Genomic DNA, 26,841 nt, shown 5'->3' with positions numbered 1-26,841 from the left:
ACAGGCCCTTTGGCCCACAAGTTGCGCCGACCATATCTCTACCTACTAGGTTTACCTATAACCCTCAATCCTATTAAGTCCCATGTACTCATCCAGAAGTCTCTTAAAAGACCCTATCGAATTTGTCTCCACCACCACCGATGGCAGCCGATTCCATGCACCCACCACCCTCTGAGTGAAAAACTTACCCTGACATCTCCTCTGTACCTTCTCCCCAGCACCCTAAACCTGTGTCCTCTGGTGGCAGCCATTTCAGCCCTGGGAAAAAGCCTCTGAGAATCCACCCGATCAATATCTCTCAACGTCTTACACATCTCTATCAGGTCTCTTCTCATCCTTCATCTCTCCAAAGAGAAAAGACCGAGTTCTCTCAACCTATCCTCATAAGGCATGCCACCCAATCTAGGCAATATCCTTGTAAATCTCCTCTGCACCCTTTCAATGAGGGTTAAAGTTTGTTAAAATAAGATGGATTTCAATATAGCCATATGAGTGGTAATCCATTTTGGACTAATAAAGCATTGATCAAATCATGAGTTTCAGATTTGATTAAAGTACTACAGAAAAGCCTGAAGCCTAGCATTATTTGCATTGATGTTCAATCTTCTGATATAAACTTCACTGTCATCAGCAGCCAGCTTCAATTGTATAAGGGATAGTATTGTATGAACATTGAATGGGGGTTAAATTGAAGAGTAATAATCCCACAGCCAGCTTAACCATTGGAAATATAGGTCTGGAGAAACTAACAATTGCCCTGATTTCACCTACAGGTTGATGGAGAGACATCTTCCGATTGGCTATGTATCATCTGCTCAGCATTAAACAAAGATTGTGAGGCCTTTGTATTCACTGTTCCAACTGTCAAAAATAAAACACCAAATTCTTGTTATCTCTTAGGCAGAAGAGGAGTTTCAAAAGGCTCAGAAAGTGTTTGAGGAACTTAATACTGACCTACAGGATGAGTTGCCATCATTGTGGTCAAGGTATTAAACGCCGTTCTTTCTTATGTTAACTCTTGTTATATAAAAACATTTTATTTCTCTCATTTTTTATATTTTTAATGAGAAATTCAAAGGCTTTAATCCAACCAAGATAGTTTTTCAGTCACTGCTTCAAGTAGTTTAGCATGTACATCACATAGCTCTGTCCCCGTCAGTAATCAACATTATAGACCTGATTTTACCTGTGAGGGGCGGAGGGGAATAATTGATGTTAGAAAGACCTGGGATAATTTAACATGTGAGCCTCAGTTAGATTTTGGGGTGGCACAGTGCTTGCGGAGGCAGTGCAGCCTCACAGGGACCAGGGACCCGGGTTCGATTCCCGATTTGGGTCACTGTCTGGAGTCTGCATGTTCTCCCCATATCTGCATGGGTCTCCTCTGGGTGCTCCGCTTTCGTCCCACATTCTGAAAGATGTGCTGGTTGGGGTACATTGACCTGAACAGGCGCCAGAGTGTGGTGACTAGGGAAATTTCACAGTAACTTCATTGCAGTGTTAATCTAAGTCTTACTTGTGACAATAATAAATAAACTTTAAAAAACTTTAGATGCTGTCAGCTGAATTTACACTCGCTCCAAATGGAAAGTCAGTGGGGAGTGGCAAACATTTCTGTGGCTCAGAGGCTGACCACCAAGCAAGCAAATAGTTGAGATCAGCAGCCGAACTATCTTGTGGAGGCCCCGTGAAGAACAAAGATTCCCTTATGGAGGCTAGAGGAGTACTGCTGATTTCCAGCTCCAACATAGAAAGTAAATTTTAAAAAGTTAAAGCCACCCTTGGAAGCCTCGTCTGAAGCTGATCCACTTGATGCTGACACAGAGCCCACTGTCACTTCCTGTGCTTGCCTCTGAATAACACTTGCAATCTGGTCCTGTGATGGATCAGCCTTGACAGACATATGTCAAAAAGGGTGTCCTTGCCATATATTCAGTGGAGTGTTTTCAAAAAGCGCAGGTCAGCTTCTGATGGCACCGTAGTGGGTAAGTGACCTGGGATATTTCAATTGCCGTTAGATCCAGCTTCCCTTGGACTGACACTGTTAATGTTTCCCCCTTGATGAACACACAGTGACACAACACATTGGGGCAAAAATATGTGTGGTGTAAAATTGGGAAGAAATATATTTCTTATGCATGCTTTCCCACAGTGTTACAGGTCTCAGCTGAACCATTTTGCAGAGATGCCAATTTCATGCTTGCCAGTGTTAGACAAGAGGAATAGAGAAGGAGGTTGCACCCTCACTCTTGGCCATCTCCAAGTGGATGAACAGAACTAGTGAAATGGATAGATAGGTGGCAGATGTATTTGCAGAATTATGAGATCAATCATCCTGGGATGAAAATAAGATGGATAAAGCCACAAAAGACACGTTTTGAACTTTATAAGTGGTATTGTTTAGAGCTCAAAGACAGCAGTGCATCTGAGTGTCTTTCTCTTTATTGAACTGATGTAAAATGGCAGCATCCAAAGAGACTCCCTCGTGGCTCGATAGCTACAGCAAACCAGATTGGACATGTTGTACTGTTGCATTTCAAAACTCAAATATCCCTCTTTTCATAACAAAGAAAGATGCAAATATCCCTCTTAAGGGACAGAATACAAATTTGCTTGCACATTCATGAATATCTAAGCTGCCCAAGTTACCCATTATGCACACTGTTCTCATGCATTCACAGCTGTTTGTTCTACCCCTGCATTGCATATGATCTTTACACTGCACAGGTCTCCTAATGGCATTATATGTGTTGTCATTGGTTGATTGTCTGGGTGATGTTCCTTGTCTGGAGAGTGCTGTTCCTGTGGCGCTTGTTGCTGTGGTAACTGTTGTTCCAATCCATTTGTTGGGGACATGTAGACCTTTGGGATTGATGGTAGTTCTGTATTCAGTACAGCAGGTGAGATCCTTTGTGCCTGACCATTCAACTGCAGTGAAGAAACAGCTTCACTCATTGTGCATATATGCCTGTGGTTGTGCTGGTAAGTTTGGTTGTTCACTTCCACCGTGTACGATTGAGGTGACAACATCTGTACACATGTCCCAATTTACCATGTGTGCAGATAATACACTGACAGTGTTCTCCTGTAAAACAGCTTGTAATCAAAGTGTCTTGATTTTTCATTGTCTATCACCTCTAGGTGCTGCTCTGACGTCTGCAGCAGGTGGAGGCAGCCTGTGGAGTTTTTGCCCTGTTACCGAGGCCTGGAGACCACCAGTTTAATTTGACTATCTCTCTCTCTCTCTCTCTCTCTCTCTCCCCCCCCCCCCCCCCCCGTATTGATTGAGAATGAGGTTGAAGAGGTCACAGACTGAGGGGATTCGGAGGAAGCAGACAACCTCTTAGAGTCTTGAGTGGATGACTCATGGGGTGTCCAATTGCTGCTGTTTCTTCCTTCAGGACTTCCACGTGACACCTTGAGGGGAAGGACCATATGAAGGGATCTCAAGGTGCCTTGTTCTTCTCTTGCGTATCCACTATATGAATTCACCCATGGCAATGGCGTGCAGGTTGGCCTGCTTCTCTGGCATAAACTGGGCATTCTGCTGGACCTGAGTCTCCATGGCATCTTCACCTCCATGCGTTCAGTAGAGAACAGGCGGATTGACTCCCATGAGTCATATGCCACTTTGTTGAGAGCTTCCACCAGCTCTGCCTAATGTTGCCTTGCCTCCTGCTCACTGTCCAGCAAGGAAGGCCAATTCCAAAGGCTCATTATCTGTTTTGGACCTCACTGGTGCCTCCTTCTCAGCAGTCCTCCAAGAGCCAAGGCGCTTGGCTGAACCTGCCTCCTCCAGCCGTGGACACACGTCCGTGCGGTAACCATCAGATTGTCAGACACTTCCTGAACAACCACTAATGCCCACTGAGGTGTGCATTTCTGAGCTGGCGGTGGGTGCAAGTGACTGCTGTCATACCTATACAGGTATGGAACTCTCCTCTTCCTAAAACATCTTTGGGCTGGGGCTGAGGCTTGACAGGGAGTCTTCCTTTCCTGCTTCTCCTCAGATCTCGGTCTCTGTTGATAAGAGGAGAGAGTGCAAATAACAGCATCAGCTGCCTCCAATATGGGGGCTCATTTGACCCTCATTTGCAATGAATGGATGAATCCTTACTAGGTGGATGGCCAAGGCTATTTTCCTGTGATCTCAGATGTTCTCTAAGATAATTCCATCAGAGATTTGAAAAATGGCTATCCCTCTACCCTAGCCCCCTTCAGACATTAAATGCTATTGTGACAGAGCTTCCATTCAAAGAAGAGAACGTGTTTGGAGTTCAACATTGCATGGATTGGAGCATTGGAACTTGGTTCAATGATCATTTCTCCCCTTATACTCTAGTCCAGTTCTGTGAGGCAGATCACCACTAGTGCGAGTTGGACTGAAGGGTTGTGGACCATCTCCCTCCAGAGCACTGGGCACATCCATTATGCAAGGAGAAGCCTCAGAGGTGATTTGTAGAGGTTGCAGGTCCCATCTGCGCCTACTCTGGTTTCCCCCCCTTCCTTCGATCCTCCCCCTACCCTTCTATACAGTGTTCCATGTCTCCTGAAGGGTGAAGGAGGCACAGTGGTCAATTCACTGGGTATACTTGGTACACTGAAGTGGGACTATAAGGCAGCTCATGCCATTGCCACTTGGCCTTGGACCCTGACATGTTGGAATCTTTGTAGTTTATGCGTCCAGCTGATGGGACTCATTCTGGCAGGGCAACTAATGTCATTCATTCTTCTCTGATACTAAATGGTCAATCTCTTGTACACCCCTGGGCACTGATGGCATCGGCTATGTGCACCCAAGTAGTGTATGTTGCCCTCTTGGCCTCCTCCTTTCATCAGATGGGTAGAGCACATTCCTGCTCACCTGCACATGTGCAGGGAAGTGTCACTGAATTTCTGAGCTGGTTGGCAGATGACCTTGAAGACATCACTCTGTGGTCTGACATTGTGGATATCCAGCAACTTTTAAATATGGTGCCTAGGTCCAATGACAGGACATGTACCATCAAGACCACCCTGCCACGGGCGATGCCACCAAATCCCCGGATGCATGATTAATTACATCAGAGCTGGAAGATATGGCATGATTTCCCATCAGCCTTCACATCCCCACACCCGGCATGGGGCTTGGTCCTGGATGGGAGAATGCCGCCCAATATTCCTGCTGGATTGATGATTTCCAGACCGTGTTGAACTGCTGCTTGCTTGTATGTCACGTCCCGACGGTATCTCCATAAATGCAGTAACATCTTTTTGCAGATGCTTTGGAGCAGATAGTGAAGTTTGCGAAAAATGCTTTGAAGTGTCTTGTGGTTGGACTCCACTGTTACTTTGCCTTTCCCTAGCAGGTATTGATGAAAATGCTCTCAAGCAGAAACAATAGCAAGGCGCTCTTTCACAATCTGAGCATAGCGTCATTCCATTTGCGTTATTGCCCTGGATGAAAATGCGATTTGTTGTCCTTGCTGCGTTAAGACTGTTCCCAGGCCTGTCTCATTGGCATCACACTGCAAGGTAATTTCATCATTGATATCACTGGCATCATTGACACTAGTTGTTTGATTTTAGTGAATGCGGCTTCTCCTGTTCCCAATACCATTGCACCTCTTTGGCAGTGAACTTGCATAATGGTTTACACTCCACTGATAATTAAGACAGAAACTTTGCTAAATAGTTCACAAATCCAACAAATCGTTGTGCTGCTTTCACATCTGTTTGATTGCTCCTTCACTGCTACAGCTCTCAACTTGTCGGAATGCAGGTGAAGATATTTTGCTGTCAGTACATGACCTATGTTCTTGACTTTAGGCATTTCAATTGCAAGTTTTTCTTGTTCAGCTTCTGATTCATCTGGTGATCTCCCTCTAGTTGTAATAAGTTCTCACTGTGGCTTCTTCCATTGTCTCTCCACATCCATTGACTGGTAGATCATCCATTATGGCTTCCACTCTGGGGAGCTAACTGAATTTCTTATACCGTCTGCATTGATACTCTTCTAGAGTCATGGAATTGGCAAGCAGCGTGTGCAGCTATTTGTATCACCCAAATGGCATCCAGAATGTAGTTGCAAACCTGCTGCTTTCATCCAGCTTCACTTGCCAGTAACCAGCCTTTGCATCTTAGGGTGGTAAAGATTTTTGCTTTAGCATGTTGTGGCAAAATTCCTTTGACTATTGGCATGTGATAGTGGGATCTTTTGCGTGCTTTATTTAGATCCTTTGGGTCTTAGCATCCTCACAGCTTTCCAGGTTGTTTCACTGCCACCATGCTGCTAATCCAGTCAGCAGGAATTGCCACTTTCTTGATTTCTCCCTTTTCTTTTCCAGCTCTTTGACCTTGTCTTCTAGGCTTGACCTGAGGGCAGCTGGAACTCTTCCTAGCAGATGCTGAATTGGTCTTACACTCTCACCTACTTCTAGATTCTCCTGGTAGACAGCCCAACACTGTAAGCACATCTTTGTACTCCTCGAGGATCTGTTCAGCAGTCAATGATTTTGTTTGCTGCAACACATTGTATAAATTCAGGATAACTGGTCCAAGCTTTAAGCTTGCTCAAGCTGGGATGAGTGGCTGTTGCATTCCATCTATGATCTGGAACTCTAGATCTTCGTTCTTGCCATTGCCCTCAGTCTAATTTATCCTCTCGGTAAAAGTATTGTGCCAGCATAAAGCCACAACACGACTTTCGAGGACTTCATCTTTGGATCACGATGTTGAGCCACTTTGCACAAGCCTATAAAGGTCATGATGTTGCATTACACACCAGTGTCTATCTGGCACTACCTATTCACACGATATTCTACTTCTGCGACCAGCATTGTAACAATCACAAACCATTTATCACCTATTGACTTGATGGAAGCAACATGTTGTTTGGTGTGTAGGCTTCATCAGACTCTTCTGCTCATATCTCCAGTGGCCATCTGTTTAGATTTGCTTTACTTATTTGTGGCCAAGCACTTGAGTGTGAAATTATTCACCTTCTTGCACTGCTTTCCCCAACTGGACAATCCTTCTTTTCCTTTGCACAATGTTTTCTGCAGTGTTTGTATTCCGCCCTTTATCTACAATTGTTCTGTACTTTCGGCCTGGAATATTTCTTGGCATAATGTATCTCCTAATTTGTTCTGCCATGCATGTGCTCCAGATGACGTTTTACAACTTTTACATTTCTACACATATCTATCACTTTGAGTGTACATTTCTCCCCTTTCAGTAGACTTACACTCACTGAGGGCTTTTGTATGCCTAAGGCAATTTGATCTTTTAGTTGTCCCAGTTCACATGATTCTACAAGCTGTGTTACTGCAGTCACATACTGATGTCTGGGTTTTCTCCCCTTGACCGCTACAAAGCTTTCATAACTTACATTCACTTGGGGTTTGAAATGTACATTCAAAGCTTTCAAATCTCTGCTGTCAATTGTTTTTTTATCGGTTAGATTTAGGATTTGTAGCAGTCCCTCCCTAGCAGTGTTAGAAAAATGGCTACTCATATCAGCTCAGGCTTGTTGCAAACATGTAGTCTTGCCATTGCAAGTGGAAAAGCGTTGCCTCTTATTTCTACTGGAGCAGGGATGGGAGAGTATGCAGTCATGTTAACTCACCCGGGATTTTATTGCAACCTTCAGTATTTGCATGTTTTTTTATTGTCCTTTTTCAGCAGCTTTTAGCAGATTTCTGTTTGCCTATTTGAGCTGTGGCCTCTCTATCGCATTTCTCGGTTTTTGAAACTCTGTTTTATCTCCATTTCTGACACCATGTTCTGAGTTCAGACAACAGTGCTTCTTCATGTCTTTCTCAGTGTGAGGGCTGAACTGATCTAAAATGGCAGCTTCCAGAAAGCTTCCCACAGGCAGAGGTCACATGACAACAGCAAACCAGATAGGATATGGAGTACTGTTGCATTTTAAAATCCAAACAAAGACTAATGGAACTATGTGCTACGTAATGGTTAGACCCAGTTAGAACATTATCCAAGACTTTCCCATCAGTGGGAATGAATGCCATGCGCATTGATGCTGACCATGAACATTTTTGCGACCTGACCCTTTTTGCGCTTCAGCAGCCAAAACCGCTGATCCTGGTTGTGGGGCCTCCAATACTGACTTCCTGGGTCCTATAGAGCTTCCTTCAACATCTCCTCCTCCATCTTGCCCCACCACGCAGTCACGTCAGTGGTCACTGGACCTGACGGTACTGCTGGGACTATTTGATGAGGCAGGACTTGTCCTCAGAAGTATTGCTCTCAACCAACAGCCCTGAAGCTGTAAATGGCTCAGGACGAGCCTGCCAAATGGACATGGACTCACCCCTGACTTTTCTGCTGGGGTTAAATCCAGTCCTCAGTACACCTGTAAAGGCCTGTGAGTGCATGCTAAAGACAATAGTTTGCCCCATATTAATAATCACATGAAATAGTGTTGTGTTTTTTAATGTGTTTTTGAAATAGTAGGATGAGCTTTGCTGATCATTTGTTTTCTTCCTTCGCAGCCGGGTTGGTTTCTATGTCAACACCTTCAGAAACATTACATGTATAGAGTCAAAATTTCACAAGGAGATTGCAGTGGTGAGTGGACTTCGAGACACTGGGGATGGTACGGGCATTCAAAGAGCTTCTCAGATTGGCTTTTGTTAGTGTAACAGATTATTATTAGTTTGTTTATTCAGCCTCCTCCACTCATACTGGATCCATTGGTGTCAATACAATTTTCCCATTATATGTAGAGGCTGGTGTGTCCAAGAAATGTTTTGAAATGTGAGAAGAATTTCCATTGTCTCTGTCTCCATTTGCTGCTCTATGTAAATGGCCCGGTGCCATTCTTCACACTGCAGGAATGGTTCAAAATGAGAGAGAGACACACACACAGCACAGTCTGACCAGTTTCACCTTCATACTGTTAGCTGAATGGAGCTAAAGTTAGCAGCAGTTATAATCCCTTTTGTCCCAGCTTTCATTTGTCTCGTATGTTGATATCTGATTCCTGGCTTTTATTCCAATTCAGTCCCCCACACTCCATGGTCTACAGCTTAGATTTCAGCAGACTGTGTGAGAGAATGTGTCTGCCCATTGTTTGTAAGCAGCAATCGCAGCACTTCTGGAAGTTGCAGTATGGGGTGTACAGGGAGGAGATGACGGAAGGTTTGCAGTATTGTAAACTGAAGTCTGCCTGCAATGATCTAATGACACGTTTGTTAATGACACCTTGAAATGAGTGAGCAGTTGTTTGAACAATGTAAAATTGCTAGTGCATCTAATATACCATACCGTGCCTTTTCATAATGAACAGTGGTTAGCACCATTTGCCCAGTATAGTTGGAGGTCCAGCATAAGCACTAATGATGTGAAATGCATAGAAGTTTGATTCATTAATCTCAAATTGTGTTCAACTGAAGGATGTTATTCAGTTGTATGGTACAGTGGCAACTTGCAGGATAAGTAAATCGTATCTTAGTTATTTAAAGCCCTAACCAGTTGGTTATAAACCTATAATGCAACTAGATAATTTATTGGGCGCGGATGTTACCAATCTGACTCATTCAACCTTAACCTACCCCAAGTAGTGTCACGGTAATTTTAGAAATGATTAAATTGTACCACAGTTCACTGTCACTAGAGGGGGCTAGGGATAGCTTCTCCTTGGGTAAATTCTGCAATGGAAGTGTCAGTTGCAACTGGGGACATGCACAATGTCTTCAGGTAAGAAAAGAAACCACTTGTGGAGCATTCAGTGGTGGGCGAAGCAGAAACCGGATTGAAAAACCCAAGGTCATCCAAGGAAATAGCACTTGGCACACAGTTACTGCTGGGCTGGGACTTTGGAAGTGAATCTGACTCAGAATGAGACAAAGTTGAGGCTGGTAGGCTAATTGACTCCAATCGAGACCCCTGTTCCTCCTGACCTTGAAGGATGAGGTGGATATTTTCCATCTACTTGCATATTTGTTGGCACATACATCCACATCTCTAAGCTAGTGCCCACATTGGGTTGAATCTTCATCTGAATCCTTGAACATAAGAACATAAGAAATAGGAGCAGGAGTAGGCCATCTAGCCCTTCGAGCCTGCCCCGCCATTCAATAAGATCATGGCTGATCTGTCATGGCTCAGTTCCACCTTCCCGCCCTCTCCCCATAACCCTTAATCCCCTCTCTTATCAAAAACCCATCAACCCGCGTCTTAAAAATATTTAGCGAGGCAGCCTCCACCACTTCAACGGGCAGAGAATTCCAGAGATTTGAGTGAAGAAGTTCCTCCTCAACTCCGTTCTAAACCGCCCCCCCTTTATCTTGAGGCTGTGCCCCCTAGTCCTACTGTCCTTTCTGAGCGGGAAGAGTCTCTCCACCTCTATCCTATCCATCCCATTCATCATCTTATACATCTCAATGAGATCTCCCCTCATTCTTCTAAACTCTAACGAGTACAAGCCTAGTTTATTCAGCCTCTCCTCATAGCTCAACCCCCTCAACTCCGGTATCAGCCTAGTAAACCTCCTCTGCACTCCCTCCAAGGCCAAAATATCTTTGTGCAGGTGCGGCGCCCAAAACTGCACACAGTACTCCAGCTGCAGCCTCAGATGATGTAAACTAAATTCTGGTGCATTTCTTTCCAGCTTGAATGGCTTGATTTGTCTGAATATTATCAATATATTGCAAATTTTAGCTTCCCAAATGTTAAATCACTTTCCTTTCTCCCTTTATTTATTTTGTTAGTGTGCTCATTCCTTTTCTGCTGTTTTTGTACGTGACGTTTTACACAAAACCTTTGTTGTTGAGCTGTGGAACTTGGGACAATCTTTATTCCAAGAATAGCGGTCTTCACTAAAAACAATCTGCATTTGCTTTGTCGAGTTTTTTTTTTAATTATATAAATTTCCACATTGAGGTGCTGAGCCAGTGTGGCCAGTAATGAGAACAGCTCAGGGATATTCCTTGATGAGCTTTCCACCTTTGCGTCCCAGTCAAAGATGGTGGGTGGGATCCCAATGGCACTGGCACAATCAAAGGGCCAGCAGTTATAGGGCTGTCCCAACAAGAGAAGGAGGCTGGGTTTCAATATTGAGGGAAATGCCCCTGTTTGGAATTGGAACTGCCTGCAGCCTGTTCTTTGGGAGGTGAAGCCTCTGGCTGGGATGGCACCCTGGGCTGCTACAGGGAGGCTCCACCCGTTAAGCTCTACGTGGCAGGTTCTGTTCCACCTGTGGCAAAATGCCAGCAAGCATGAACAATAACCCCTAATAGGCAACTCAAGTACTTCACCTGAGTACCCATTGCTCAGCAGCAGGCAGCTGAACCACATTCTTACCCAGCCTGGAGAAACATATCTGGTGGCAGGGGAACAACTCCTCGCTATATTCCCAGCTCCCCAACCTCCAAACTCATCATCTGGACATCGAAAATTTAGCTCATTCAATCCTGTCATCACAGATCCGTTATCATTGGGCATCCTTCTTTTCAGCTTCTGCACTTGTCTTTTTTTTTGTACTTGTCTTTCACATCCTTTTTATAAGGCGGGGACTTGACTATCCTTAATTGTCTTGGTCAACGCTACTGCAATACATGCCAAGTCAAAGATTAATTTATTAGCCTAGTAGAGAGAAATGATGGTGTGGTGGTAGTATCATTGGCTTAATAATCCAGAGGCCCAGGCTAATGCTCTGGTGTCATAGGTTTCAGTAGCAGCTGGTGTCATTTACATTCAATGAATAAATCGAAAGTTGAAAGCTTTTATAATGACCATTAAACCTCAAACGCATCAGCTTGATTAATGTGCTTTAGGGAAGGGACTCTGCTGTTTTAAACCTGGTCTGGCCTATTTGTAACTTTAGACCCGCAACAATGTGGTTAGCCCTTAACTGCCCGAGCAATTAGCGATGGAGAACAATTTACTAGCATATCTATTCTATCATAGAATCTCGACAGTGCAGAAGGAGGCCATTCAGTCCATTGAGTCTACATTGACAACAATCCCACCCAGGCCCTATTCCCATTAACCCATGTATTTACCCTGCTAATCCCCCGAACCTAAAAGACAATTTAGCGTGGCCAATCCACCTAACCTGCACATCTTTGGACTGTGGGAGGAAACTGGTGCACCCGGAGAAAACCACTTAGACACAGGGAGAATGTGCAAACTCCACACAGACTGATGTCAGCTCAAAGTATCTGCCCGTTTAGTACTCAATCAGCAACTACTTTTAGTTCTTAATCTGGATAATGGTTGAAGAGCTGGTGAGAAAATACAGTCTGAAATGGTAAATAAAAAACTTCAGCCAAAATTTTATACACTTGTCATAATGAGGGTGGGTCTGGAAAAAGCAGTGGGCTATTCAAAAGTCCATTAACCTTGGCAGTAGCAGAAAATCCTGCCAGTAGGAAGAGTTCTATAATTCAATCCTTTAAATACGTCATACCACTGATCTTCCAAAGTTTAATCTCTATATGAGTGAGATTAGGATGGCCACGTTTGAAGCCTTGTCCTATAAATGTCCCACGATGGTGAGAAGTGTGGATTTCCAGGCCACACACTCCATGGTGAAGGTGGAATGCCAATATATTTCCTAAGTCAAGATGGTCTGTGACTTGGAGGGGATCTTGAAAATAGTCCTTTAATATTCCTGTTCTTCATCTTCTCAGAGTCCTGGAGATCAAAGGACGGGGTGGTGCTGGTGAAATCTATAGATGCTGGAGATCCCGGCTTGTGGAGTGGGAGAAAATACATTGGAAATCATTGAGAAAATAGAGACTTGTAATAAGCTTAAAACATTCAAGCAGTTGAGATTCATAAAACAACAGGATTGGATGGAAAAAATACAATATATTAGAAAATACCGAAGGATCTGACGCTAGATGCAGAAGCTTAAGTACTTTATAAAATAGCTTTATTAAACACAGATGTCTAACCCAAAGATTAAAAAAGAGTTACCGCTACAATTTTGAAAGAGAAACAGGATACTGGGAATTAGCAGCCTGCCTGATTAGCATTCCATTCTCAAATTTAAACATTCACTCCCTCCAACACCGATGCAGCAGTGTATACCATCTAAAAGATACACTGCCTGAACTCATCAAGGCTCTTTCAATAGCACCTTCAAAAACTCTACTGTCAAGAAGGACAAAGGCAACAGATGCATGGGAATACAACCACCTGAAAATTCCTCTCCAAGTCACCATCCTGACTTGGAACTTTATCACTTTTCCTTCACTGTCACTGGGTCAAAGTCCTGGAACTTCCTCCTTAACAGTACTGTGGGTGTACCTACACTATGTGGACTACGGTGGTTCAAGAAGGTTGTTCACCACTTCCTTCTCAAGGGTAATCGGGATTGGGTGATAAATGATGGCCTAGCCAGCAATGCCCACTTTCTGTGAACAAATTTTAAAAAATGCCACTTGTCTTTTATAGTAAGAAAAACCTTGGTGATTCCTATTATAAAGAAGGAAATTCAAGAGCATTCAACGAGACTGAACTTGATAGTACTTGGGCAACAAGTGATTAGAAAGGTAGATTGTGCCAAGAAAATATAAAAGCATGTGGGGAAGGAGCAGTTCCTGCTTTCTATCTCTCCATCTCCCCTGAAAATGTTATAACGGGGAGTCTGAAGTTTCCAGCCTTATCCTGACAAGCTCCAATTATAGTTAAAAGACCACCATTGTAATGACTTCAATAGGCCATTGAGGTTGGCCAACTGGGGTATGAACTCCCTGATTAAGCATCCAACTGATGGACCAATCAGGGAGTCTTTGCCTTGTGCTTAACCGGGCTTGTCTGTTGCTCTCTCTCTCTCTCTTTCTCTTTCTCTCTCTCTCTCTCTCTCTTTTCCCCCTTTTCTCCCCCTCTCCCTCTCCCCACTCCCCCGGTGATAGACTGCTAGCACTTTGTGTACTGGTGTTAGTGTTTGTAAATAAAGGGATTTTGGTGAAGGGACTTCTGCCTCTGAAGACTCATTACAATCATCCTCTAAATTAATTAATTCTTCTAAAACTCTACTTCTGTTTCAGTGCTTTTGCATTCAAGTACCAGACCATCAACCCTGACTTCAAAAGTAGAGAAAATGCTTTTTCATCGTCCTTATATTTAACCTTCTTTGCTCAATTCTACAACACTGCAAAATTGCTTTTACCTCCAAATATTTAAATATACATTTTCCTTTGCTAATAGTTTGTAATTATTTAATATTCATCTTTACTGCCTATCTCCAACTTTAAGTTAGCCTGTATGAATGGGTGTATTCAAGCAGAAGCATTGGGGCTGCTTCTTTCCAAAAATATACATCATGCATAACATCTATAAAAATAAATTATATAAACATTCAAAGTTACCGTTACATAGGGTGCAAACGAAATTAGTTTCTTCCATTGCTGCATGTTACTCACAACATTTATAATTACAGTTAATAATTACAAGATTTATTACATGTCAAGCACAAAGCCTAAGGGCTTTGACACAGTTCTAGTGCCTTGTTATACTATGGCTGAAAGGTCTTGAGATGGGTGTTGATATTTTATGACAAAATATTATTATTAAATGAGCAGTTGGCATTGAACTAATTGAAGCACTTTCTGCTACAGTAAACCACTTCATTGAGCTTGTGTTGAGGAGCGAGGGTGGTGTTGTGCATGTTAATATCAAGTGGTAACTACCATAGGGTTTAGTGTTCAACCTAGCACACAGTAAACAATGGGTGACAAAATCCATACCTATCCAGTTTGTAAATTCCTCAATCCTTTTTAAAACTCCTGGTCCCTGGCACTGCACATCATTCTCAGATGACCCATACTGAACCCTTTGTATCTGAGGTGCCCAGTGAAGCTGCCACTGACTCCCCTCTGCTCTCTGAGCTCCCCCGGGGTACCGGTTGCACAAATTCTGGCAGGAAACCCAAAGTAGGGCTCTTGAACATGTGTCTCATAGCCTCGAGTATTAATCAACTTCTCACTCCAATATCCTCATTCTCCCAGCTATTTATCTGTCCACTGTCTGTCTGACAAATTTTTCTGATCATACATGGCCTTGAGTAAAGAGGTTAGAATCATAGAAACCCTATGGTGCAGAGGAAGGCCATTTGGCCTATCGAGTCTGCACCAACAACAATCCCACCTAAGCCCTAACTCCGAAACCTCATATATTTACTTTGCTAACCCCTCTGACCTACGCATCCAGGGACACTAAGAGGCAATCGAGCATGGCCAATCCACCTAACCTGCATATCTTTGGAGTGTGGTAGGAAACTACAGCACTGGAAGTAACCCACGTAGACACAGGGAGAATGTGCAAACTCCACACAAACAGTGACCCAAGCTGGGAATCGAACCCAGGTTCCTGGAGCTGTAAGGCAGCAGTGCTCACCACCAGGCCACAGTGCTGCCCTTTGTAATACTGTTTAAAATGCACTTTTCCACTCCCTTATTTACTCCAGTTCTATTTCCTTCACTTACTACCAAGTAGTATTCGGGGTTTATCATTTAATCCTTCACGAGGCTTGTGTCCTGTAAAGGTTTTCTATCCTGATCTCTCTAATATTTCTTCATATCCCATCTCTTTTATACTTGGTATTATTCTTGAACATATCAAATAGATCATTACCCATGAATTTGTCATTACTAGTCCAAGTAAATTTGCTTTTATTTCTCACAGTTTGTATAGTGTGCAGTTTAGACAGCAATATAATTTCTTTGACATTTTAAACAAACCTATTCATTGAAAGTATTACAAAGTGAAAGGATTGAAAACATTGAGATAAATTGGACGACCTGGGACTGCTAATATAAAATTTTCCAAAACCGGAGGCTGTGTTCGGAATTTGGCTTGTGAGTTTCATGGACCCTCTGAAATCTGTGCCTGAATATAGTCTCCTGTTGCTTAATGCACTGAGTCTTATAGTTTACACTTACAATTTTTGTTGGTGTGGCTTAAAGAGGAATCATTCATAACATGCATGTTATATCAGTATCTCACAAAAGATGGGAGTAATTAGACTTCAGTTTTAGTTTGTTACTTCTTGATGGAATATTTTGAGGTTCTGGAAGTGAGAGTGCCTCATTATTATGATGCCATTATGAATGTTAATTTGGAGATACCGTTTCATCCTTGTTCCTTTTTGTTTTCTAGCTTTGTCACAAACTGTATGAAATAATGAGCAAGCTCGGAGAGCAACATGCTGACAAAGCATTTAGCATCCAAGGTGCACCCAGGTATTGTACCTCATGAAAACTTCATTCATTGTTGCTTTAGTTTAAGATAAGTTTGCACAACTTTCTGGACAAACTTAAGAAACATCATTGAAGTGGATTTTTATAGAATCATAGGACAGGATTTTATGGCCTCACTCGTCCTGAAACTGTAAAATCCCACCTGAGGTCAATGGTCCTATGCTCCACACCTCACATGCTCCGATTCCTGTGGCAGGTGGGCCAGTAAAATTCCAGCCATAGAATTCCTACAGAGCGAGAAGAGGCCTTTCAGCCCATTGAGTCTGTACCAACTCTCTGACAGAATATCTTATCCTGGCCCTAGTCATAGAATCTCTACAGTACAGAAGGAGGCCCTTCAGCCCATCGAGTCTGTACCAATCACAATCTCGCCCAAGCCCTATTTCCATAACCTCACACATTTACCCTGCCAATACCCCTGACACTGAGGGGCAATTTAGCATGGCCAATCGACCTAACCTGCACCCAGAGGAAACCCACACAGACACGGGAAGAATGTGCAAACTGCACAGTCACCCAAGACAGGAATTGAACCCGGGGCCCTGGCGCTGTGAGGCAGCGGTGCTAACCACTGTGACACCATGCCAACCCAAAGTCACATGTAAGGCTTATATTAATACTGCAATGAAGTTATTGTGAAAATCCCTGTCCTATCCCTGTAACTTCACACTTTTACCATGGCAATCCATCTAACCTCCACATCTTGGGACACTAAAGGGCAATTTAGCATAGCCAGTCCACTTAACTGGTACATCTTTGGGCGTTTGGATTTTGTAGATATGGAGGGAGTAGTTATAATGCAGCCCATCCATGGATAAACTGATGGGATCAGGCCAACCGGCTCACTTTGTACCTGCTCAATTTTACTTTCCATTTATACTTGTCCCTTGCTCATGCTGCCCCTGCTGTCCGTCCTGGTGGGAATCGTTTACCTCCTTCACTTACCACTGGGGGGGGGATCCTTTTTGGAAAACTCCATTTTTATTGGTACTATTTAGCAATCAGATCTGTCATCATCTGTTTGAAAGCTGTGACAAGCTTGAGAAACTGCATGGCTAACTTTTGTCCTGTTGTTCATATAATTGATTGAGTGCTCAAACCTTCCAGTAAAATTAGAATCAGTATTGACTCTCTAATATCAGCACCTAAACGAAAGGCTGCAGGAAGATCTCAATTTTCACTATGCCTGAAGCTAAAGAGTTCTGAATCCAGTGTATGAAAATACACTAAGCATAAAGGTTAATACAGAACATATTGCCGTGAATGGGCAGATGTCATTATCCAAAACTGATTCAGAAACATCCAGAGTGAAGCTCCTGAATCAGACCTTTGCAGGTCTTATTCTTTTTAGAGTTTCTTTCAAATTAAAGCATGTTTCCCACTAATGTTAATACTGATGCATTCTCATTGTCTAGTAGATATGACTATGGATAGTTAGGCTCCTAAAGGGGGAGACTATGCACTCTATATCAAACCAATCTGTGTGTATATGTTTGAACATGTGTGCATGCATGTAAGTGTGCACAAGCAGTGTATCATACACCTGATTGCCCAAAAGAATCCTGTTTGCACATTTTCATGATTTGATGACACAGTGGCTGGGAATTTGCGATGGGAATCATTGTGGGGTGGGATGGTAAAGTTGACAGATCAATAAAAGGTCCATTAGCTTTGGTCAGTGGGACTGGAAAATCCTGTTGTGTTTTTCCATAGATAATACATGCACTTCTTTAACAATTATTTCAATAGTCTGTTCCCTCCCCCTGCCTGTTTACAAAGCTGTTGACTCAGTACAGTACTCGAAATACAGTGACTAAGATAAGGATGCCTGGATTAGTTGGGATGTTGGCATGTTAGGTTTTATCACTGGCACTTGCCTGTCTTCTAGTGGGCTTTGCATCAAGGAATTGGAATACAGCACAAGATGAGGTGTTGAGTTCTGGGCCTGACTGTAGGCCACAGGATCTCCAAGTTGCTGCTGGAAAAGAATACCCAGTAAGGATCCATGACAGGGTACAATATGGGCTGCAAAAGGAAATTAAATGGGTGGGGTAGAGTCAACAAAAGAATTTAGAGTATAACAGGCTATGGGAATTAGTTTAAAGGGTTGGGGTAGAGTCCACAATAGAATAGAACATACATGGTCCATGGAAGAAGATCAGATGGGTGGGCAGAGTCCATGACAGAGTTGAGTGTTCATGCTGGAAAGAGATTAAATAGATTAGTGATGACAATGATACGGTAACGTCCATGGGATGTCAAAAGACTTAAAGAGCTGAAAGGCCCATTCTTATTTCTGGCTTCTTTGTGTTCTTAAATTGTTTCTGAAAATCTAATTTGATTACTATTAGGTTCTTACCACGAAAGTACTGTAGGTCTTTCTGACATCAAAGTCAAGAGTGTTTCATTTTTTAACCGATTAGTAGTTGGATATGATCAAATGTTTGATGTTATTTCACACTGTTTTTTGCTACTGTTACAAAGGACATGGAGGTAGGTTTGGAGTGTGTGTGATGTAGACACAGTTGGTAGTAGCAGTGATTAGTTTTTTATTGTGACTAGGAATACCAAATCATGTGAGCCTTAGTCCTGCTAGGAGGCTTAGCTCTTGGCCTTCTGTCAAAAAACTAAGATGAAGCAAGATTAATACCAGGTGGTAAATCTTATTAGTGTTTGATCTTGCCCCTGCTGATTGTAAGTATCAGCCTGCTTTTGTTGCTTATGCATCTATCCTAGATATATATCTGTTGCTTGTGTTCATGCTTAGTTTGACAGATATCCAATCTCTTTGTGATTACTTTAATGTTCCTCTTTGTGTTTTAGAATTAAAAGTAGAGAGCTTAGACATAAAACAAAACTCTTTATCATCAGGACTGCCCTTGCTGATAAATGTCTCCAAATCATTTACATGTGATCATCATATTTAAGTCACGGTTAGATAGATTTCTGATCAATAAGGGAATTAAGGGTTATGGGGAGAAAGTGGGAAAGTGGAACTGATCCACTTCAGATCAGCCATGATCTTATTGAATGGCGGGGCAGGCTCGAAGGGCTAGATGGCCTACTCCTGCTCCTATTTCTTATGTCATGCCAGGGTAAATGGCTGTATTGTGGCTGTGTTCACAAGGGGAAGATGTTTGCGGTGTGCGTGATGGAACAGTGAAGTGATAGTTGAAGCTTTAACCTGAATAGTACTTCACAGAGCAACAGCACTGGTCCCGGAAGCTTGTGTGAAAGGTGTTTTGATAGAAGATTGGAGGAGGATGACACAATTTTAGATCCAGATTTTTGGTCAAAACCAATGTCACTGACAGGTATACAGAACAATTTTACATTATTCACTAGATAATTTTTGGTTTGCTGTTCAGTGACTCGGGACCATTGAGAATTTCCAAGACCCCGACACCACCCGAAGAACCGTCTCCACCCAGTAGCCCAGTGACCAGTCCTAATCATACTTTGGCACCTTTGGCAGCATCACCAGCTCATACTCCGACTCGGCCCAAGTCACCCTCTCAGGTAAAGTTTGAGAACAAAGGCAAAATGTTGTGGATGCAGGAGTCAGGTAGTATTGTGTTGTACTTAACAGCACAGACAAAATGAACATTTTCTCCTTTGCACATATTGTGTCCCACCTGCTGCACAGACAGTCAGGTTTGAACCATTGGCATTGTGGCTGCAAATGTGGAAAATTCTGCAAAATGCACAACATTTCATTCAGCAGCTGCGAGGCAGATGTTTTGGATGTAAAGCTCTTGATAAATGTTAACGCTTCATCTATAAATCACAAATGCCTGTTGCCACTTTTCCATATCCTCAGGCCTTGGGCACGCTGATTCTCAACTAGTTGTGACCAGGTCCCTGATGACCTGGTTCCTGTTCTGATTTACAGAGAATGGGCTATTTAAGTAGCTGGCACAGAAATGAAAGCCCACATGAGTTTAATGATGTGCCCAGAATTGGCTCATGCTAGGAAATGAGAACAATGCCATGCTGTTCTGATGGAAGGATGGAAATTACCAGGGAAATGTAAGATTTAGTTTGAAGATAATCTATCCTGTATTGGGATCAATTACTAATACCCAGGAACCTTATGAGGCCTTTCTTGGGCTCAGTAGAGAATATGTATCAACTCTCAAGAGGGCATGGGTTTAAGGTTTAGTTTGGGGGAGACGTGTGGGGAAAGTTTTTTACATAGAGGGCGGTGGGTGCACTGCCAGTGGAGGCGGTGGAAGCAGGCACATTAGCAACATTCAAGGTGTATCTTGACAGATACGTGAGCAGGAGGCGAACACAGCCTTAGAAATCCTGTGTTGGCACAGGCTTGGTGGGCCAAGTGGCCTGTTCCTCGCTGTATTGTACTTTGTCCTCAGTGGTATGACTTCCACTGGGCCTCCAGATAGTCTGGAGTCCCTGAGCAGTTGAAGAACTTCCCCATAAATAGTTTGACGTGCGGAGAGGTATAAGCTGGTCGAATATCCAGTAGTTTTGCCACCTGGCAAGAGTGGAATTCCACCAGACCCGAGTTCCATCCAAAAATAAACTATACATCCTTTCACCACATCAAAATTCCAGAGCCCCTGAGGGTGATTTCCTGCTGGAGGAAATCAGAGTACCTGGAGGAAACCCACGGAAACATTGGGACAAGGTACAAATTCCACCCAAGGCTGAAATCGAACCTGGGTTCCAAGAGCTGTGCCAATCATTGTGCTGCTGTGCCAATCATTGTGCTACTGTGCCATTATACAGCTCTATTGCAGTAAAGTGTGGTGTTTTCAGCTAAACGATGTTAGTATTGTGATCCAGTTTATGTGCCAACCTGAAGATAAACACAGCCCACTGGCTTACATAGACTTCAGTCTATGATTCCTCACAATAAGATTTCCAGGGCGTGCAAGATTACAGAATCTGTCCTCTTAGGCTGGTGTTTCTGTGCCAGACTTGCTCTCATTCCTCTCCCTTCTCCTTTCTTCCTGCTGTGTCTAGCTAAGAAAAGGACCTCCAGTCCCACCACCTCCAAAACTCACCCCAACAAAGGAGCTGCACCAGGAAAACATTATCAACTTCTTTGAGGACAACTTTGTTCCCAAGATCAATGTCACCAGTCCATCTCAGGTGAGCTGACTTTGCAACTGTACTGCTTAGCCAGGCCTACCTAGGTTTATCTCATATCACAGAAGGTGTGTAGGATGCGTGTGGGCCGAATGTGCATGAGCAATATTCCCTGACGCCTTTTCAGTTAGTGACAGAAATTACATTGGTGGATAAAACTTGTCACTTTTCAGTCACGTTCAGGAAGTGTCATCACTATTTGCTTTTGGTAATTGCTTGCTATCCACAGAGCTAATGATATGAAAGAAAAACCTTGCATTTGTTTAATGCCTTTCATAATCTCTGGACATCTCAAAGTGCTTACAGCTAATTAAATATTCTTTAATTATAGTCCTTATTATAATGAAGGAAGCGGTCGCATCATAAGCCAAATCAGACAGCAAAAATGAAATAAAAGGCCAGGTACCTGTTTTGTGAGATGGCGATTGAAGGATAAGTGTTGGTCGGGGCATCTTGCTCAACTTCAAAAAGTGGTTGTGTTCACTTGAAAAAGCAGACAGGGCATCAGTTCAATGTCTCATCAATAAAGCAGTGTTTCCTTAGTACTGAGTGTTAGGGAGGAGTTTTCTGATCCTGCCCACCCCAGAATTTCCATCAGAGATCAATGGATCTTTGGCTTGTCTGTCATATTTATAGTCCCACTTGTGATGATTCCCATGGCAGACGAAACTGGAAGATTTAGGCACAAGTTTAGACTGTATACTCAAAATCTTGGGATTACAAGGTCAGAAAACTCGGCAGTGCATCTGGAGAGAAACACACTGGTTTTCAGTCAGAGCCTGACACTCTGATGAATAGGGGTGGCACAGTAGCACCGTGGTTAGCACTGCTGCCTCACAGCGCCAGGGACCCGGGTTCTATTCCTGGCTCGGGTCACTGTCTGTGTGGAGTTTGCACATTCTCCCACGTCTGCGTGAGTTTCCTCCGGGTGCTTCAGTTTCCTCCCACAGTCCAAAGATGTGTGGGCTAGGTGAATTGGCCATGCGAAATTGCCCCTTAGTCTCAGGGGGATGAGCTGGGGTAAATGCATGGGGCTATGGGGATAGGGCCTGGGTGGAATTGTGGTTGGCGCAGGTGGGCCTCCTTCTGCACGGTAGGGATTCTGTGATCTATAACTCTTTTGCCAAATGAACTGTAGTGATTTAAGAAGAAGGCTCACCATCACTACCTATGGGGCAGGTTTATAGCCTAGTTAGCAACAACTATATCCTGCAAATTTTTTTTGCATCACTGGAACAGGACATGAACCCACAACCTTCTAACTTAGCAGCAAGATCAGTACCATTGAGCCAAGGTTACACCCATATATGTGCTAGAAGTAAGTGATGTATGATCTATGTACTATCAGTGTGTGCTTTTTTACATTGTGCTATGATATCTTCTTCCCGGATTGTGTACTTTTAACTAAAGTTACAGCATATTGTGAAGTATTTGCGGATAGCTTATACTGCCCTGTAAATTCTGCGTTATTAACTTTGATTTTCATTGTTAGTGGCTGAGTACGGTGACTTTTTATGCCAGGAATACCCGTGGGTTTGTGCTGCTAATAACCTTTGATTCATTGGGAATGGGAATGGGAAACATAGGGAAGGTGGCACCAATACAGTGCAAGCTGACCGAGCTCTACAGGGCATAGTGTCTAGACTGGGTCTGCTGCAGATGGTGGGGGAACCAATAAGAGAGAAAAACAAACTTAACCACATCCTCACCAACCTGCTTTCTGCAGATGCTGCTGCCCATGACAGGACTGGTAGGAATGACCACTGCTTGGTGCTTGTGGAGGCACGATGGCACAGTGGTTAGCACTGCTGCCTCCCAGTGCCAGGGACCCGGGTTCAATTCTAGCCTTGGGCAACTGTCTGTGTGGAGTTTGCAAGTTTACATATTCTCCTTGTGTCTGTGTGGATTTCCTCCAGGTGCTCTGGTTTTTCCCACAGTTCAAAAATGTGAGGATTAGGATCATTGGCCAAGCTAAATTGCCTCTTAGTGTCTCAAGATGTGTAGATCAGGGAGATTTGCAGGGTAAACACGAGGAGTTTCCAGTGTGCATCTGGAGAGAAACACACTGGTTTTCAGTCAGAGCCTGACACTCTGATGAATAGGGGTGGCACAGTAGCACCGTGGTTAGCACTGCTGCCTCACACTGCCAGAGACCCGGGTTCTATTCCTGGCTTGGGTCACTGTCTGTGTGGAGTTTGCACATTCTCCCACATCTGCGTGAGTTTCCTCCGGGTGCTCTGGTTTCCTCCCACAGTCCAAAGATGTGTGGGCTAGGTGGATTGGCCATGCAAAATTGTCCCTTAGGTTAAGATTCTCTGGTGAGTTGGTGCAGACTTGATTGGCCAAATAGCCTGCATCTTCACTGTAGGGATTCGATGATTCACACTGAGGATCCCTCCATTTTGTTGTATGGCACAATAACCACCATGCTAAATGGGATAGATGTCAAACAGATCTAGCAATTCAAGACTGGGAGCTTTGAGACACTGTGGGCCATCAGAAGCAGCAGAATCGTACTCAGCCAAAACCTGTAAACACATGGCCTGGCATATCCCCATACCATTACCAGGGGATCAACCCTGGTTCAATAAAAAGTGCAGGAGGGCAAGCCAGGAGCAGCACCAGGTGCATCTAAAAACAACCTGGTGGAGCAACAACACAGGATTACCAACGGATCAGATCTAAGCTCTGCAGTCCTGCCACATCTACCTGTGAATGTTGGAGGACAATTAAACTCACTGGAGGAAGAGACTCCACACATACCCTCATCCTCAATGATGGGCACATCAGTGTAAAAGATAAGATTGAAGTATTTGCAACAATCTTCTGCCAGAAGTGCCAAGTGGATGATCTATCTCAATTTCCTCCAGTAGTTCCCAACATTACAGATGCCAGTCTTCAGCCAATTCAATTCACTCTACGTGATATCAACAAATGGCTGAATGCACTGGATACTGCAAATGCTTTGTGCCCTAACAATATCCTGGCAGTAGTACTAAAGACTCGTACTCCAGAACTTGCCAAACTGTTCCAGTACAACTACAGCATTGGCATTTACCCAACAATGTGGAAAATTGACCAGGTATGTCCTGCACTGAAAAAGTAGGACACATCCAACTAGCCAATTACCGTCCCATCAGTCTACTCTCAATCATCTGTAGAGTGATGGAAGAGGTCATTAACAATGCTATCGAGTGATGTTGTTCATTGATGCTCAGTTTGTGTTCTGCCAGAGTTACTCAGCTCCTGACCTCATTACAGCCTTGGCCAAAAGAGCTGAACTCCAGAGGGGAGACGACAGTCTTGCCCTTGATAGCAAGACAGCATTTGACCATGTATGGCATTTTGGAGCCCTCCACTGATTGGAGTCATGCCTAGCACAAAGGAAGGTGATTGTGGTTGTTTGAAGTCAATCATCTTAGTTCCAAGACATCACTGTGTTCATCATAGTGTCAACAACTTTCAATTGCTTCATCAATGACCTTCTTTCTATCATAAGCTCAGGATTGGGGATGTTTGCTGATAATTATGCAAGGTTCATTTGTGACTCCTTAGTCCGTGTCCAAATGCAGCAAGACCTGGACAATATCTAGGCTTGGGCTGACAAGTGACAAGTTATATTCATGCCACACAAATACTGAGCAATGGCTATTCTCCAATAGGAGAGAAATTAACTATCTCCCATTAACGTTCAGTGGCATTCACCATCACTAAAACTCCCACTGTCAACATCCTGGGAGTTACCATTGACCAGAAACTGAACTGGACTATATAAATACTGTGGCTACCAGAGCAGGTCAGAGGATAGGAATACTATGGCAAGTCATTTATTTTGTGACTCCACTAAGTCTATCTGCCATCTTCAAAGACAAAGGTCAGGAGTGTGATGGAATGCTGTCCACTTGCCTGGATGAGTGCAGCTCCAGCAACACGCAAGAAGCTTGACACCATCCACGATGAAGCAGCCCATTTGATTGGAGCCCCTTCCACAAATGTTCATTCCGTCCACCACTGACATACAGTAGCAGCAGTGTGTACTATCTGCAAGATGCACTTCAAAGCTTCCAAAGCTTCTTAGGCAGCACTACCTTCTAGAAGGACAAGGGCAGCAGCCACGTAAGAACACAACCACCTGGAGGTTCCCCTCTAAGCCACTCACCATCCTAACTTGAAAACAGGTTGGCGTTCCTTCATCGTCGCTGGGTCTCAACCCTGGAACTGTGGGTGTACCTACACCACGTGGACAGCAGAGGTTCAAAAAGGCAGCTCACCAACACCTTCTCAAGCCTATTTGAGGTGGGCAACAAATGCTCGCCTCACCAGTGACGCCCACATTCCCATAAATGAATTTTAAAAAAGGGTCAGTGTGGCATCTCTCTGGCCACAGCTCACCCCAGAGATGAGGTCCAACCTAGGGCAAGAAGTGTAGGAAACTTTGGCTAATAGATTCAGCTGAAGAGCTAGCACTGACAGCAGAGTGATGAAAATAATGGCCTCCTTCTCTGTTGTGAATGTCAGAAAATTGTACATTTAATGAAAGCTCCTGTTGAACTTTATTGTTTCAAACATCTTTTATGCCCCTGCAACCTCTGGCAAGATACACTAGGCAGATGGTATAATGCCTGTCCCATCTTCATCATAACAGCTGGAGATGCCGAGAACCCAAAATATAACAAGGGCATTAAATGGATGCCAACAGCCCTGCCACTACATCTCAAAAATACTCTGTAAAATTTCCTGATCCTATTTATTAATTTTGCATATTAGAAATGGTTCAGACTGTGGCTTGACTGGGGGACTGGACCTTCTCGGTGTTTAAAGATTAAAGTGTAGACAGACAATTTATCTGTTCTGAAGGTGGCAGCTGTGGGGTTGAGTTCTTTTAAAATTTCTGTCTGCAGCCACATGGATAGTCAAAAAAAACAGACAGGGTTCAAAACTTTCAAATTATATAGAGAGACAGTGATCTTGCTTCTGAGGGTCTCATTTGCTCGTGCTGGTCTGCAGAAAAAAAAAGTTTAAGCATACAAACATGTGTCACATAATTCTCTCTCCCCACCTACACCCCGAATGGTTGTGGTGTAGTGGATTCCAGGTGCAGGGCTTATAGGATTAGATCATTTCTCGACAAATTCCTATCACAGCCAGAGTCCCATTGTCCAACTGATTACATCTAATGGTTTGCCTTCGCATAGTTGAGCTTTATTAATATGTAGGCAATGGCCCCATTCGTACTCCTTGAAGACGATTGTTCCTGGTGAGAATTTGCAAAAAGGTTGGGTTGGGCACTTGCAAATTTGGGAGGCTGTGCAAGTCTTTAAAAATGAGGTATGCCATGACCTTCCATATATTGGCCAATGCCTAGCAACTCTGATCTGCAGTTTGTATAGATGTGATTTAAGTCAGTGAATCCCATTGTGCCCATACAGGCTCTTTGGTAAAGCTATCCAATTACTCCCACTTCCCTGATCTTTCCATATAGCCTTATCAATTTTCCTGATTCAAGTATCTTCCCAAT

General features: G+C 43.5%; 2 protein-coding genes across 8 annotated transcripts in view; one reads left to right on the top strand and one right to left on the bottom strand.

The window, feature by feature from the left end:
- The window catches only part of c8h7orf25 (chromosome 8 C7orf25 homolog), a 126,240-nt gene that overhangs the window by 32,349 nt on the left and 67,050 nt on the right, over positions 1-26,841 (bottom strand). The window lies entirely within an intron of this gene.
- Positions 1-26,841, top strand: part of amph (amphiphysin) — a 204,037-nt gene that overhangs the window by 129,410 nt on the left and 47,786 nt on the right. For all 7 annotated transcript variants that reach the window (XM_080193606.1, XM_080193610.1, XM_080193609.1 and 4 more), the window contains exons 7-11: positions 901-986; positions 8,493-8,568; positions 16,111-16,193; positions 19,580-19,730; positions 21,198-21,326. In XM_080193606.1, the coding sequence (XP_080049732.1) occupies positions 901-986; positions 8,493-8,568; positions 16,111-16,193; positions 19,580-19,730; positions 21,198-21,326 (525 nt within the window). The remainder of the gene's footprint in view (positions 1-900; positions 987-8,492; positions 8,569-16,110; positions 16,194-19,579; positions 19,731-21,197; positions 21,327-26,841) is intronic.

Source organism: Carcharhinus amblyrhynchos, chromosome 8 (genome assembly GCF_965287045.1).
Source record: "Carcharhinus amblyrhynchos chromosome 8, sCarAmb.v2.hapA, whole genome shotgun sequence".
In the NCBI taxonomy this organism is placed as follows: Eukaryota; Metazoa; Chordata; class Chondrichthyes; order Carcharhiniformes; family Carcharhinidae; genus Carcharhinus; species Carcharhinus amblyrhynchos.
The sequence above is the reverse complement of the archived record's forward strand: the minus strand, read 5'-3'. Positions and strand labels throughout refer to the sequence as shown.